General features: G+C 40.3%; 1 protein-coding gene across 1 annotated transcript in view; it reads right to left on the bottom strand.

The window, feature by feature from the left end:
• The window catches only part of LOC132560644 (uncharacterized), a 32655-nt gene extending 23620 nt beyond the window's left edge, over positions 1-9035 (bottom strand). The window contains exons 1-2 of the mRNA XM_060225308.1: positions 8921-9035; positions 572-792 (exon numbers count right to left, since the gene is read on the bottom strand). Coding sequence (XP_060081291.1) covers positions 572-792; positions 8921-9035 — 336 coding nt within the window. The remainder of the gene's footprint in view (positions 1-571; positions 793-8920) is intronic.
• Positions 9036-14819: the final 5784 nt, after the last annotated feature.

Here is a 14819-nt window from a genome sequence, read left to right as displayed (position 1 = left end):
TACTACACTCTCTAGTATCACTGACGCGTCCAGCAAGGACAGAACAGTTGTGGGACAGACTCTAGTATCACTGACGCGTCCAACATGGACGGAACAGTCGTACTACACACTCTAGTATCACTGACGCGACCAACACGGACGGAACAGTCGTACTACACACTCTAGTATCACTGACGCGTCCAACATGGACGTAACAGTCGTACTACACACTCTAGTATCACTGACGCGACCAACATCGACGGATCAGTCGTACTACACACTCTAGTATCACTGACGCGACCAACATGGACGCAACAGTCGTAATACACACTCTAGAACACTGACGCGACCAACATTGACGGCTCAGTCGTACTACACACTCTAGTATCACTGACGCGACCAACATGGACGTAACAGTCGTACTACACACTCTAGTATCACTGACGCGTCCAGCAAGGACAGAACAGTTGTGGGACACACTCTAGTATCGCTGACGCGTCCTGCAATAACAAGTTCCCAATGACTTGGATATGTCATAGCCTTGTTACAAGTGATATCGAAAAGTTTAGAAATAGCTTATTAGAATACTCACGTGAATTCCAGGTCCTGGAATCATTCTGTTAACAGTCAATATACCACGTGACCTTCCATCTGCAGGCACGCAATGCGGGCGAAAACAGTCCGTCTGGTTGTACGGGCAGTTGTAGCAGGCGCGAGTAAGGGTGTAGTAGTACTCAATAATAAAATCGTACTCGCAAACCAGTGACGGGGCGCCCTCTACACACTCTCGTGAGCAAGGATGGTTGTGGTAATCTGACAGGAAAAGAGAAGAACTTCACAATGGAAATAGAAGTAAATTTATAGATACGTGTTGCAAAAGAGTAATCCGCCGTAAGACATGTACCTATTAGGCGATCGTATATTCGTATATGTGTAACTTTATTAGTAAGTTATCAGGTTAACATATTGTATGACATCACAAATATTTCATTCTTCATCCAAAGGTTTTGAGTGAAACACTTTCACTACCAAATGAAACACCTCTAAGATTAATAAGTTATGCTGTGCTGAGGCTCCGAAATGAACATTGTACATTGTCTTCTATTGTAGCAGATGGTTCTAAAGGGTAACGATGGTGTACAATATACTAGTAAATATCAGTTGGGTCTCTGTTCACAACAAACAACCTCTACTGCATGAGGCTATTTTACCGCTAAACTTTGGACTAGTTCACGCTGATCCCCAACAATGGACTGGTTCACGCTGATTCCCAGCTATGGACTGGTTCACACTGATTCCCAGCTATGGACTGGGTCATGCTGATCCCCAGCTACGGACTGGGTCATGCTGATCCCCAGCTACGGACTTATCCACGCTGACTCCCAGTTATGGAATGGTTCACACTGATTCCAAGCTATGGACTGGTTCTCGCTGATTCCCAGCTATGAACTGGTTCACGCTGATCCCCAGTTATGGACTGGTTCACGCTGATTCCCAGCTATGGACTGGTTCACACTGATCCCCGGGTATGAACTGGTTCACGCTGATCCCTAGCTACGGACTGGTCCACGTGATTCCCAGCTATTGAACGGTTCCCAATGATCCCCAGCTATGGACTGGTTCACGCTGATTCCCAGCTATGAACTGGTAAACGCTGACTGCCAGCTATGGACTGATTCATACTGATTGCCTGCTATGGACTAGTCCACACTGATTCCCAGATATGGACTGGTTCACACTTATTCCCAGCTAAGAATTGGTTCCCAATGATCCCCAGCTATGAACTGGTTCACGCTGATTCCCAGCTATGAACTGGTTCAGGCTGATCCTCAGTTATGGACTGGTTCACGCTGATTCCCAGCTATGGACCAGTTCACGCTGATTCCTAGCTATGGACCAGTTCACGCTGATTCCTAGCTATGGACTAGTTCACATTGATTCTCAGCTATGGACTGGTTCACGCTGATTATCAGCTATGGACTAGTTCACATTGATTCCCAGCTATGGACAAGTTCACGCTGATTCTCAACTATGGACTGGTTCACGCTGATTGTTAGCAATGGACTGGTTCACACTGATTCCCAGCTATGGACTGGTTCACATTGATTCTCAGCTATGGACTGGTTCACACTGATCCCCGGGTATGAACTGGTTCACGCTGATCCCTAGCTACGGACTGGTCCACGTGATTCCCAGCTATTGAACGGTTCCCAATGATCCCCAGCTATGGACTGGTTCACGTTGATTCCCAGCTATGAACTGGTTCACGCTGATCCCCAACTATGGACTGGTTCACGCTGATCCCCAACTATGGACTGGTTCACGCTGATCCCCAGTTATGGACTGGTTCACGCTGATCCCCAACTATGGACTAGTTCACGCTGATCCCCAGCTATGGACTGGTTCACGCTGATCCCCAGCTATGGACTGGTTCACGCTGATCCCCAGCTATGGACTGGTTCACGCTGATCCCCAGCTATGGACTGGTTCACGCTGATCCCCAGCTATGGACTGGTTCACGCTGATCCTCAGCTATGGACTGGTTCACGCTGATCCCCAGCTATGTGGACTAGTTCACGCTGATCCCCAGCTATGGACTGGTTCACGCTGATCCCCAGCTATGGACTGGTTCACGCTGATCCCCAGCTATGGACTGGTTCACGCTGATCCCCAGCTATGGACTGGTTCACGCTGATCCCCAGCTATGGACTGGTTCACGCTGATCCCCAGCTATGGACTGGTTCACGCTGATCCCCAGCTATGAACTGGTTCACGCTGATTCCCAGCTATGAACTGGTTCAGGCTGATTTGAGATACTATATAATTATTTTAACACTACGGTTACTTTCTGCTTTCTCGTAATGTCATCATTAAAAAATAGTATCTATAATAATGAAAAATAATGTAAAAAGCTGTGACCACTGGTAGTTGTGTTTCCTATCTATTTCTATATGAATATCACATTTTATGTTACAGATATCGAGAATGATAGTTGGTTGGTAACTTTTCATTTCATACCTATGTTATACGTCAATACACGGTAAATTTCGAGTAATGTTGAATGTGCAGTCATCCTTGAACACGAACATATATAATCCCTGTGTGAATCATATTCATATCGCACTGCTATCGAGTCATTTTGCCAAATTATTGAAGAACAGCAACAAAAACACCTGATTGTTAAATCTACAGTGACGTCATATCAACACTTCATTTGCGGGAGTTAATGCGTTTTTATATTTAGCGCGTCGCTTCGGGAGGCCGTAATGCAATCTATGGTAAAACGAACTCAGAGTATAACGGAGTGAAGTAATTTCATGTTCAACATGGTGATTAAGTTCTATGTCATCCACTGGGAAGTAATATAGGTTGAGTGGGCCGAAATTCTCAAACTGGCAGTAAATGCGTCAAAGTTGACGCTATTAACACTATTCAACAAGAAAATCGTCCAGCGTTATTAGATCGTTAAACGGAGATAAATTTGTCTGCGGAGAGCGACAATGGGGAGGGGTGAACTTTGGGTTAGATATATGTGAGAAGTGTTCTAGTGTTAGGATCACGTCCCATCCTTCTCTTAAATACCTAGACATCAAAGCTCCTTGACGCTAAAAACAAGCGAATGTTGATTTAAGGTAACTCTGCTTGGGTTTCCAGAGAAACGCACGTCAATCAGAACCAACATAGACATTTCAACTTTCCGTCGAGTATCCGAATCTACCGTTACATCATGACGGAAAGACCCGAACCCTTTCTGAATGAAAGTTTTCATTAGAATTCGTTTGTAGTTAAATCTAATGGGTTTACAACGGAAACATAAATATTTATGAAGGATGACGAAAGCTAAAACACAGCGAAGGCGCATTCGGTGACCTCCAGTTCGAAATAAACTATTCTAAATTCTGACTAGGAACACAGGTGCGGAAAACAGAAAAAGGTATTTAATATGTAAATATACCGTACAAACTGATATTATGATTATAATATCTACAAACTATGTACTGTTTGTGTCTCCAGTTCGATAATGTTCTGGAACAAGTGACCCTTAAGCTATAGCTTCTCTTGGTTTTGTTCAGACATTGATTTGTCCTGACATAATCATTTTTCAAAGTTTACAGCTCGTTGCACTACTAAACCCCGTGCTTTTGTCCCTCAGGTTATATCAAACTGGATTACATCAACATATTTATGTTCAAGGCTAAATTTGGTCAACAAATTCCATCCCTCCCGAATACATCAAATAATTTTAAGCGACTCCTCCATTTCCACTAATGAGCTCGGCTCTGTCCCCATGGAGAGAAGTAGTGATGGTGGTGGTGTTAATTGTTGAGAGAAGCCCACACTTTTTACATCAGATTGCGTTCTCTTTAGTTAACGATGCTTCCGACAAAATTTGATATAATCCCGTCATTCCTACAGACGGGTTTAGGAAAACAACCTAATTTTCCTTATTGTACCCCACCACCAGCCCCAATGGGGTAAACACGTAACGTTACAAAATTGTTACCTCAAGGATACCTGTAACTAAGCGGATCAAAATAGGCATTCTGAAGTTTTGCATCACTTTCCTGTCCTACCCTCTCTCACAACGGGGACAGATCAAGACGATGAACAAATTCCTGGATTTCCTACAAAAGAAGTATTTTAAAGAATTTGCCTGATTTCCCCTCCTGTGCCCCGCCCCTGAGGCCCTAGACCCATGAAAAATTTGCTCCATGCCATTTGCCCCCATATCGTTTTATCGAGGTGAGGTAAAATTGTTAATGTTCATGGTGATATTGACATGAGAGAAGATGAGAAAAACACAACTGATTATAACGTTTCTATGCGGGCTTTTGAAGTTGCACTATTGCCTGGTGATTTTTTTTATTCTTCTACCATTGGAATAAGTCCGTTTATTACAATTGTGTGTTGTCTACGAAAGACATTTCATTATCGCCACCAGACTAAGTTATCGTATTTTTATCAGGACAGTGAACCAGCCAACGAACCAGGTAACGCGTCATTTTATGTACAATAATATATCAAATATTAATCTAAATTCTCGTTAAAAACACACGAATCTAACTGAAAACTGAGTTCAATCATACAAATGTATCAAAACCAAGGAATTAATCAAGCGAGTGGTGCTTAACCCAGTTTGACCATGAAATGGGGTCGAGTTTAACCCAGTTTGACCATGAAATGGGGTCGAGTTTAACCCAGTTTGACCATGAAATGGGGTCGAGTTTAACTCAGTTTAATCGTTAGAAGTGGTCTATTGGCATTAACAGTCATCTGACAACAAAATCATTCACTTCAGAAATCATTGAACCCCCACGTGATGTTTCAAATGAAAGTTTGCTGAAATCCACTTTGGCATGTAAGAATGCCCGCATTGGAACGCAAAATTTTCACCTAAAAAACTCCCTCTCTAGTCACTAGAGGTCAAATCAATCGTCTGTATGTAAGAAACAATTGCCTATCTTCCAGGACTATTCAGGCAATATCACTTAGGCGTTAGAGAGGAGCAGCATTTTAGAGGAGAAGTTTACGGACGGTTGAAGACGGACGGAACACGAGGCCAAAATGGAGCTTAATGCAACGTCTTAATATGCTAACTGATTTTTACGTAAATCAGTGAAAAGGTAACTACATGGTCGGTGTGACAGACTTAGATTACATGTTTACGAACAGTAGTGTGTATTATCGTGTTTACCACTGAAATATGAGATAAACGTGAGAGGTTTGAGAACGCGAAAATGAATCTACAACCTCTCACACACAGCTGTTACGTAAGTAAAAGTTTACCTCCATCTTTCCATTTTGATGACCCTGCACATTTGTTCAAATTATTTTCTTTAGTACGTAACAGAAACGTTGAGGAAAACGGCAAATACGTGATAATTTATTACGGAGACTACTTATAAAAAGGTGACATTTCCGCTGTTAGAGTTATTTAAGGTGTCAAGAGCTGCCGACAACAGACGACGCACAGGACGGAGTATACACACACTATACACACTCATGCATCCTTACGTTTTGCCACAGTCCTATCACGATGGGTTTCGTAACATACGTCCTTTGTCGAGATATCTCCAGGTTTACTCACCAACATCAGACCTATTAACCCCAAGTAAGCACAAAGTCATACAACGTTAGCACAACATCTGAAGAGGGACACAACAACGACATAACAGAGCAAACATACTACAGCACGCGACGTAATAAACTAGTTATGAACGTAATAAACTAGCTAAAGCATAAAAAGCATGGACAACATTGGTGACGTGTTAGTTCCGTAGTATTAGCACGGCAAATGGGGAGGTGCTAAATCAGCATGTTCTCCTTATCTTAGCATGACATACATATATGTACATAGATGTCATAAAGTCCTGGCTTTGATACAGGAGACGTGCTAGCCACCACTGCCGTTATCAGCACATGTACGACCTATCTAACATGGATTAGGATTAGGATTAGAACATCGGACGTTGATTATCATGAACTATGATAACTATTGTTCATTAATAGTAAGTAATCCAACTGTATAACGTTGATAACAGAGGGGGAAAACCCACGTCTTTGCAATGCTTATCGTCCCGTGAATTTCCATGGCGATCATGAAGTGTGATCTCGTCTAAAGACACAATTACAACAACACCATTACTTAATCTCGGCTTTCTATTACCGGGAACACAAAGCGCTGAAATTTATCTGAAGTCAAGTATTTAACCAGTACTCCAAGAAACAGCGACAACAAATTTTTATTGTCAAAATCAACAATGGCCGCCTACCACTACATTTTTATGATCCGTCCCAAAATCAAATTTGAATTTAAATCAATTTTATTGCATAAATATTACACAAAAGGATCGGACGCAAGTTGTCACAACTAATAAATGTCATCTCCATAATACAATTATACATATGCATAACTTAGCAATGGTCTAAATTAATCAGTATACAAATGAAATTTTCTAATTATAAGTAAGGTGCAAACAACAGAAAGAAAAAGAGATGCGGAAATAATGAATAAGAAAACAAAGGAGGTGCTAAGGGCTCGTCAAATGGCACGGTCGACATGTAGACATATAATGACCTGTATTTGTACTTACAAAATCTTTTACTGTCGACAATAAAATTTTGCACGTGTTAACAAACCCAAAATCAAAAGAGCACCACTTAAGACCAAGGGAAACCTACACGTGGTATTTGAGCTAGATCCATCCAATACTTCAAGAAATAGCGATAACAAATTATTATTGTCAAAATACAAGATGGCCGTCTGTCAGTCATTTAAGTTTCAGGGATCATTCCAAAAAGGAGAACACGCACAACCAGGGACTAAGAGAAACCGCATATGAAATTGAAAATAACCCATCGAGTACTTCCTTAGAATTACGTTAACTACCTACCACTGCTTAAACTTAATATGGCCACCCATCATGGCACTTTGCTTTTTCCGATCAGTCCCAATATGAACAATACACAACTAGTAACCAAGGGACATCTGCATATCAAATCTGAAAATGATCCATCCAGTAATTCCCAAGAAATAGTGATAACAAGAATAATTTACAACAGACAAGGCACGAACGAAAGACCATGGACGAAGGGCGATTTAAACAAGGCACAATCCGATGATGTTGGGCTGAAAACGCTGAACTTGCCAAGCATGTTGTTGATAATCATAGTGACAAATATTGCAAATCGTAAGACAAGTTGACAGAATAGCTGAAGGTCAAGGTGACACTAGAATTAATTTAGGGTATGTCTGTTACGTTACCTACATCTCATTCTACATGGGATGTTACCTTGTCAAACGTAGGCTCATTAAATTTTCACAACCACACTTTACAATTGTATGCTTTACCTACTCTTCATGTTATGACTAATCGGGGGTTTTAGGCCAACGCGGAAATGGTTTCGCAAATGACACAGTGTGGTTTTGAAATAGTAAGGACAATCGACATTTGATGTAAATTTAGCCAAGTTTTATAACAATGCAGCTTTCATTTTAAAGGCCAAATATCACCATGTAATAGCATTTAACCTCAACCCTTTATCTTAACATCATATCATTTACAAATGTAGATCGCGTGAGAATGACAGAACACTGCCATCTCTTGGCAAGTTTTCTTCAGGAAACTCAGTATCGTTATTGTATGGCACAAAAAGATTCTAGTATCCAATACCCTTTCATAACAAGACAACCATGTGACATAAACGTGATGTAGCTAAACTGATTCATACAAAAGAATGTGGTAACCAGTTGATGTGGCAAAACCGTAACTTATAGAAGATTGTAGCAACCAACTGATGTGGCTAAACTGTAAACTATAAAAGCATGTGGCAACCAACTGATGTGGCAAAAGCGTAAACTATAGAAGCATGTGGCTCCCAACTGATGTGACTTAACTGTAAACTATAGAAGAATGTGGCAACCAACTGATGTGGCAAAACCGTAAACTATAGAAGCATGTGGCACCCAACTGATGTGGTTAAACCGTAACTTATAGAAGCATGTGGCAATATATGTGATATATGACACATGTTTAAGACTGTAATTTGTACGAAACTCGCGCATTTAAACTACACCATCTTTATCAAAATAAGTTCCGTCTCAATGCGGAATCATAAATCAATTTACCGTTTCATTTCCAACTCAACACAAGATGGCACGCATCGTCTTGGCATTGAATGAATATTTGATTTCATATAAATCACTTCCGAGAAATATATTTTCGTCTAAAGACGAGGGATTTTGGAAGGTCATTTTTCTTCACATAGCATTCAACGCATTACAACATGTGTATAGGTTTATGGATTGCACGTTCTTCTTGTCGATACGTTGATTGTAGTCACAAATCGACTGAAGTCTCGACCAACGAAACGTTGAGCTGAACTTTTGTCGAATGTAATGGCATATACATTTTCTTATGAAATATAATTAGCTACTTACTTGACATCGACGGCTTCCATGGCAACGATGGATTCCAAGGCGTGACCGAGCGGGAGGTGGGGAGGGAGCCGAGAATCACCATGACGACGACCCAAACGAGAGATGTCAAGGTCATCTTCGATGAATGGTGTGTCTGCAAAACACAAAACGTCTATATCTTAAACTTCTGGAGGGAAAAGTGTTAATGGAAGGCACACATCAACGTTTTAAAAATAACATTTAGAATTCGCCAGCATCCTTAGTAAAGTTCATAGCAGCCCTGATAACTTAACCTTCGACCCCTATTCATATTCGCAGAAAAGTTCGTAAACTCCGAAGAGTGGATATCGGGTGCATAGATTTTTTCTGCCTTATTTCTAACCATTGTCTGAAAAGATAACTATGAGGGTGATACAGTACATTGAAATCAGTGGATGTCATCTCATTTACAGGTCAGAGCATCGTAAGTTTAACATTAACAGCCTGATAAGCGCATGCGCGTCTGCTCGACAGTCGTCGATATGCACGAGCCTGGTTTGCCGATGTTTACAGATATTATTAGACACATTATCGCTAAATGCCAAACAAATTGTATTTGTTCAGGATAGTGTTTTCAAGGCTATCATTGTTTAAATTTCTATGCAACCAATTCAGATAAAATGTTTGGCACAGAAATTGCGTGTTAGCATACTTCTACCGATTATCAATATTAGGAGATGCGTCATCATCATCAAACTTTACCCCCACCCCCCATTCCCCAGGAGGGGTCTGCATACACAGGAAATCCACAATAAGAAGAAAAAGGGTAAGTAGTCCTACCATGCACCGTTAGAGTAATTTGATCTGTTATGAAATACTGTCTTAATAAGTTGATGCGTTGCGTCGAAAGCGGCATGTTTCAAATTTCAGCCCTAACTGTGATGTGCTCGGATTGTTGACAGTGAAAGTCGAGAGAAGTGATACAGGTGTAGCTCCCTCGCCGTTTCTGATGTGAAAATGTATCAGGATGTTCTGTCTGACGACATGGGTTCCTGTGTACCCAAGTTTTCTCCCACAGAAAGGCCCAATGACCGCTTCCATCCGAACAAGACTGGCTACCCCCTTCCACCCCCCTTTTTCAGCTCTACTATTCACTGACTATTTAAGGCTGTGTACCCGAAGACTTGTGCAATTTGGTAAGTTTTTGTCGAAGAGTTAGCACTCTACAGTAAACATATGGTACAGTAAACAGGTGGTAGGCGGAACTTAAGGGAGTCAGGCAGGCATTGAGGGTGACGCCCGTCCTGGACCTGTCACTGTTGTAACCTCAGAAATGGTCAATAAAGTCAATGATACTGTTATGACTGACCGGCGAGTTACAGAGAGATACATAGCAACTACAGCTTGGATTTGACAGGGAAGAGTACATTCTATTCTTACGGAAGATCTTGCAATGATATTGCTCTCAGCCCGTTGAGTACGAAGACTTCTGACATTTGATCAGAAGCACACCAAGCGGACTTTGTCGCGTGCTAATCTGAACCTTATAGAGGCAGATCCTGCTAACTTTCTGCAGAGATTTGACTATGGATGAAACATGGGTACATCATTTCACCCTAGAGGCCAAATAATTGTCTAAATGATGGAAGCACCCTGGTTCACTTCCGCCAAAGAAGGCAAAGACTGTTCCATCAGCTGGAAAGGTTATGGTCTCAGTTTTCTAGGATGTTTATGGCTGATTATCTGCAAAAGGGACAACCAATCAATAGCAGAAAAAAAGCATCACTCCTTAGGCAGTTAAGAGAAAATATTAAACCCATGCGCGGCGGAAAACTCAGTAAAGGTGTAAATAATATTCCACCAGGACAATGCCCTGTTCACAAGTTTTCAATGTCATGACAGCCATTAACGAGTGTGGCTTTGAATTGATTTGAATATCCGTCTTATTCGCCAAATCATTTCCGGTACCCACTTCCGGTAGGACAATAACGTCATGCAGTGGATGACTTTCTGGACGGTCAAGAAAATGACTTCTTTAAAAGTGGCATTGAGGCCCTTAAACATCGCTGGCAAAATGCATAGATCCTGAACGGGGTTATGCTGAAAAATAATGCAATATGTTCACCAAAAATCAAACCCTTAAATGTGAGGCTCACAACACAATCTGCACTCGTAGTAGCTGGGTCATTTGTTGGTAGGATCTCGCATCTCTATAGACATTTTATACGTTGTAATTACAAGGTTTAGGTCAGCAGGGGACAAGTAAATAAAATGGTAAATGTAATCATTAAAATGCAGAAGTGAAGTAACCGTTTAGCGATAACAGATAAAATATCTTATATAGCGGTCATACAAAGGACACACTACTATAGGTACTTAGTTCGGACAAGACACGTGATACCAGTTTGAAATTTAAAAGATCATTTATTTCAAGTCAGATACCTAACTTCATTGGTGAATTACTTGACGTAGTATTTTTAAATCGTCACTGTAGATTTCAGCGGATGAGATTTTCGATTTAAGCATCATATCCAAGGCATTTAGAACTTCGATATTTTTTGTAAAATATTTTTCAATATATCATTTATATAACAAATGAAGAGATAGGTTCTAGGGGCCGACAAGGTGAACTGTTTTCACGCTCTGTTGTGTTTGCTCGAGATGATAAGTATTCAGTAATTAATGCATGAATCCTCGTCACTCGCAACTTATCAAACCATCAAACCCTCGCTATCCTGTTTCACTCCAAAACCACAAAATAACCGATACTTAAGACAGCGCGGACAACTCGTAAGGCCATAATCCCCGCGAGGATAATATGGTTGCTAAGCAGGTGATCCCCGTCGTGTCGGTGCTGGCCCAGTTTTATAATTAATCAAGATATGTTTTCTAACGTTGCTGGCTTTCGAGGCGGACTTGGTCTCAACAACCCTATTCATGAAAGTGACCACACATTTACATAAATTCATATGATTTACATGTTATGTCAAATACACGTGTTTTGTTTCCCTCAGTTTAAACATTTTGAAGGCTAAAGTAAACAAACATATATAGAATTTACACATGTATATGACCTACCATTGTTTACATACAGGGAATCGTGTTTTACTGGTCTCTGAAAACTTAACATTCTACAGTAGATACTGAAATCGAGAAAAAAACACATCACGTAACATAAACTATAGAATAAAACTACCCCATCCCAATATTATCTGTAACGAATAGAGCAACAACAGGGATATACTACTTACCGACCGGATAAACGGGAAAATTGAAGCTCGAACACAAAGGTATCTCTGTAAGGCGTATCCCGCCGTGTAAACCTCTTACATCGTTGCTACATTTTTATGGAGTTGCTACATTTTTATGGAGTATCACTTATTTTCCTTCATCGACTAGAACTTCTCACCGTGAAGAGAACATATCGCCGTGAAGATAATCTTCCATCAGATGTGCCATTAACTCACCTCTCAGAACACCTCGAGGATGACTACCAGAACACAATTCCGAGGCCAACAGCTATTTCATGTCCAACAAATATGCCACAGTTTCAGAGCATGATTGTACATAATGTAAATCAACATGTACAGCGAAAGGTCCCCGCGTGTGTCCGTTCGATAATAGAATGTTGAGAATCAATATCAGTTGAATCTAGACCGTACGTTCGGTTATGTATAAACTAGTATACCTGTTAATCCGTAAAGCTCTCGATGTAATTACTACGGCACAAAGTACCCCGACGCCGTCACAACAAAAAGGTTTATCTCTCTCAAACGACATGCATTCCAAATGGGTTATGGCATTTCGAGTCAACAAGATTGAACTATAGTTGTATAAATCTTGTTTAAAATTCAAGTTTTAAATTATTTTGAAGAAGATAAACACCTTTTAAATATCCACCACGATCATTCTCTCTGGAAACGACGCCATTTTAATTCACAGAGACTAAGGTAACAGTCAAGTTTATAATGGACCTTTCCTTATCAGTGTTTTTTCTTATAAATGATATACCAGGGTAAATGTCATTTTACGAATTGTTGATTATAATACGATTCTCTAATACTAGTTTTATACAGAAAATGGTACATAAAACACTATATGATTCTCAAGTCCCTCAAATACACACTCTGTTTGGCCCATAATCACATAGACTTTAACCAGTTCTCACGTCTATGCGATACAGACCAGGATAGGTCCATATTCTTATAGGCCGTAACTAATTAACATGTCCCTGTGGTACAGACAATGATAAGTCATTATTCATCTCGAATGTAACTAATTAACATGTCCCTGTGCTACAGACAATGATAAAAGTCCATATTCATCTAGACATAACATATTCTTCCTGTAACATAGGCCGGAACAGGCCCATATTCATCGAGACTGTAACAATTCTAATGTCCCTGTGGTAGAGACAAGGATAGGTCCATCTTCACTTACATATAACTTATTCTGATGTCCTAGTTTATACAGACCTGGATAAGTTTATATTCAAATAGACTGTAACTTATTCTGTGCTTTTAAGTTGATATATCTCCACTGATATGCCCAAGTCGAACGTACAATCTTTAAAAAGACATACAAAGTAATGCACATTGGTGGAATTCTCCCGAAGTGAATTTGGATCTTTGGTATAACAAATTTAAAACATTTATTTATCCATCAGTAAAGGAGTGTTCGCGTCATGTTTCATGCACCATTAGACATTACTAATCAGATGCCATATGTAATCGCTGACTACCTACACGTGATATATATCAATAGTAGATTTACCACACATTTCATAGTTGGTGTTATCTAAATCTGTAATTTTCAGGCCGACGTTTCTGTGGGTAAATCATTGATGATCACGTGCATGGCTTCCTTTACGCATCTGGTTTCACAATATCGTCCCATAAAATAATTAATTGCGTCTTATTTCTTTCCAGATTTGGAGCAGCTCCCTACAAGCCCATTTCAATTGTGTCTGCGTACACATAATACTGTCTGATGATCACTATTATAAGATAAAGACTATCAACCATTTTCATATATATCTGATCTTCCCAACTTTGTACATAATTATTCCAACTTTTGCCTAATTTGGAGATTTGAAAAAAAATCTACAATACACTGCTGTCCCATGCAGAGAAGCAAACAGGATAATTAGTGAGACGGAAGCCAAAATAGCCAGAAGTATTGTTACATTTTATTTGTTTCCACGAGGAAATTATAAATTCATAACATAAATCAAACTGAATAACTTCTGTCCGACTATAACTGGTGGGGAAACCTTTTAACTTCGGTCCTAGGGTAGGGTCCGGTGAGTAAATACATCTAACTAAGGCTACAATAGAGGCGAGTCTAGATCATTCTGACGCTGTTTCTGTTTAGGATCAGGGTGTCTATTCTTCCCAATAATGTAATATTACTTATGCGTATATACAACATTCCTTTTGGTGTACATTTCATTGACCTGGACATCATGGTCAGTTGAAGGTCATAACCGACATCACCAAGAAGGTCATTTATATTGCTTAGACACACGATGACTGTTGTGTTGAACTGAAGACATACGAACAGTGCACGTCCAATAAACCATGTATATATAAGTTGATATATGAACAATTTGTGTAAAAAGAACGAACACGTGGCCGAGGCATCCTCATATCGTAAGTACAAAATAACACTGTAAGTAAACCAGTGCCCAGTAAGTACATATATATTCCTGTCAGTGGGGTAGTAAAACGTCGGGTCGAATATTCAACACCACGCTGTTAGATGTGTTAAAATAATAACAAAAAATAGCAGCTGCAGATTCCGTGGCACGCTAGATATGTCAATTACGGGTTTGATGAATGACAATACGATATGGAGATCTAGGGGCCGGTAAAATTAACACCCGACAAAGGAAGGGCCGCAACTCTTTAGAACGGAGGGCCGTAACTCTTTAGATAGTGGG

This window comes from Ylistrum balloti, unplaced genomic scaffold (genome assembly GCF_031769215.1).
Source record: "Ylistrum balloti isolate Yb309-2 unplaced genomic scaffold, AGI_CSIRO_Ybal_v1 Utg371088, whole genome shotgun sequence".
Taxonomy (NCBI): Eukaryota; Metazoa; Mollusca; class Bivalvia; order Pectinida; family Pectinidae; genus Ylistrum; species Ylistrum balloti.
Note: the sequence above shows the minus strand (reverse complement) of the source record. Positions and strands in the feature narration are given on the sequence as shown.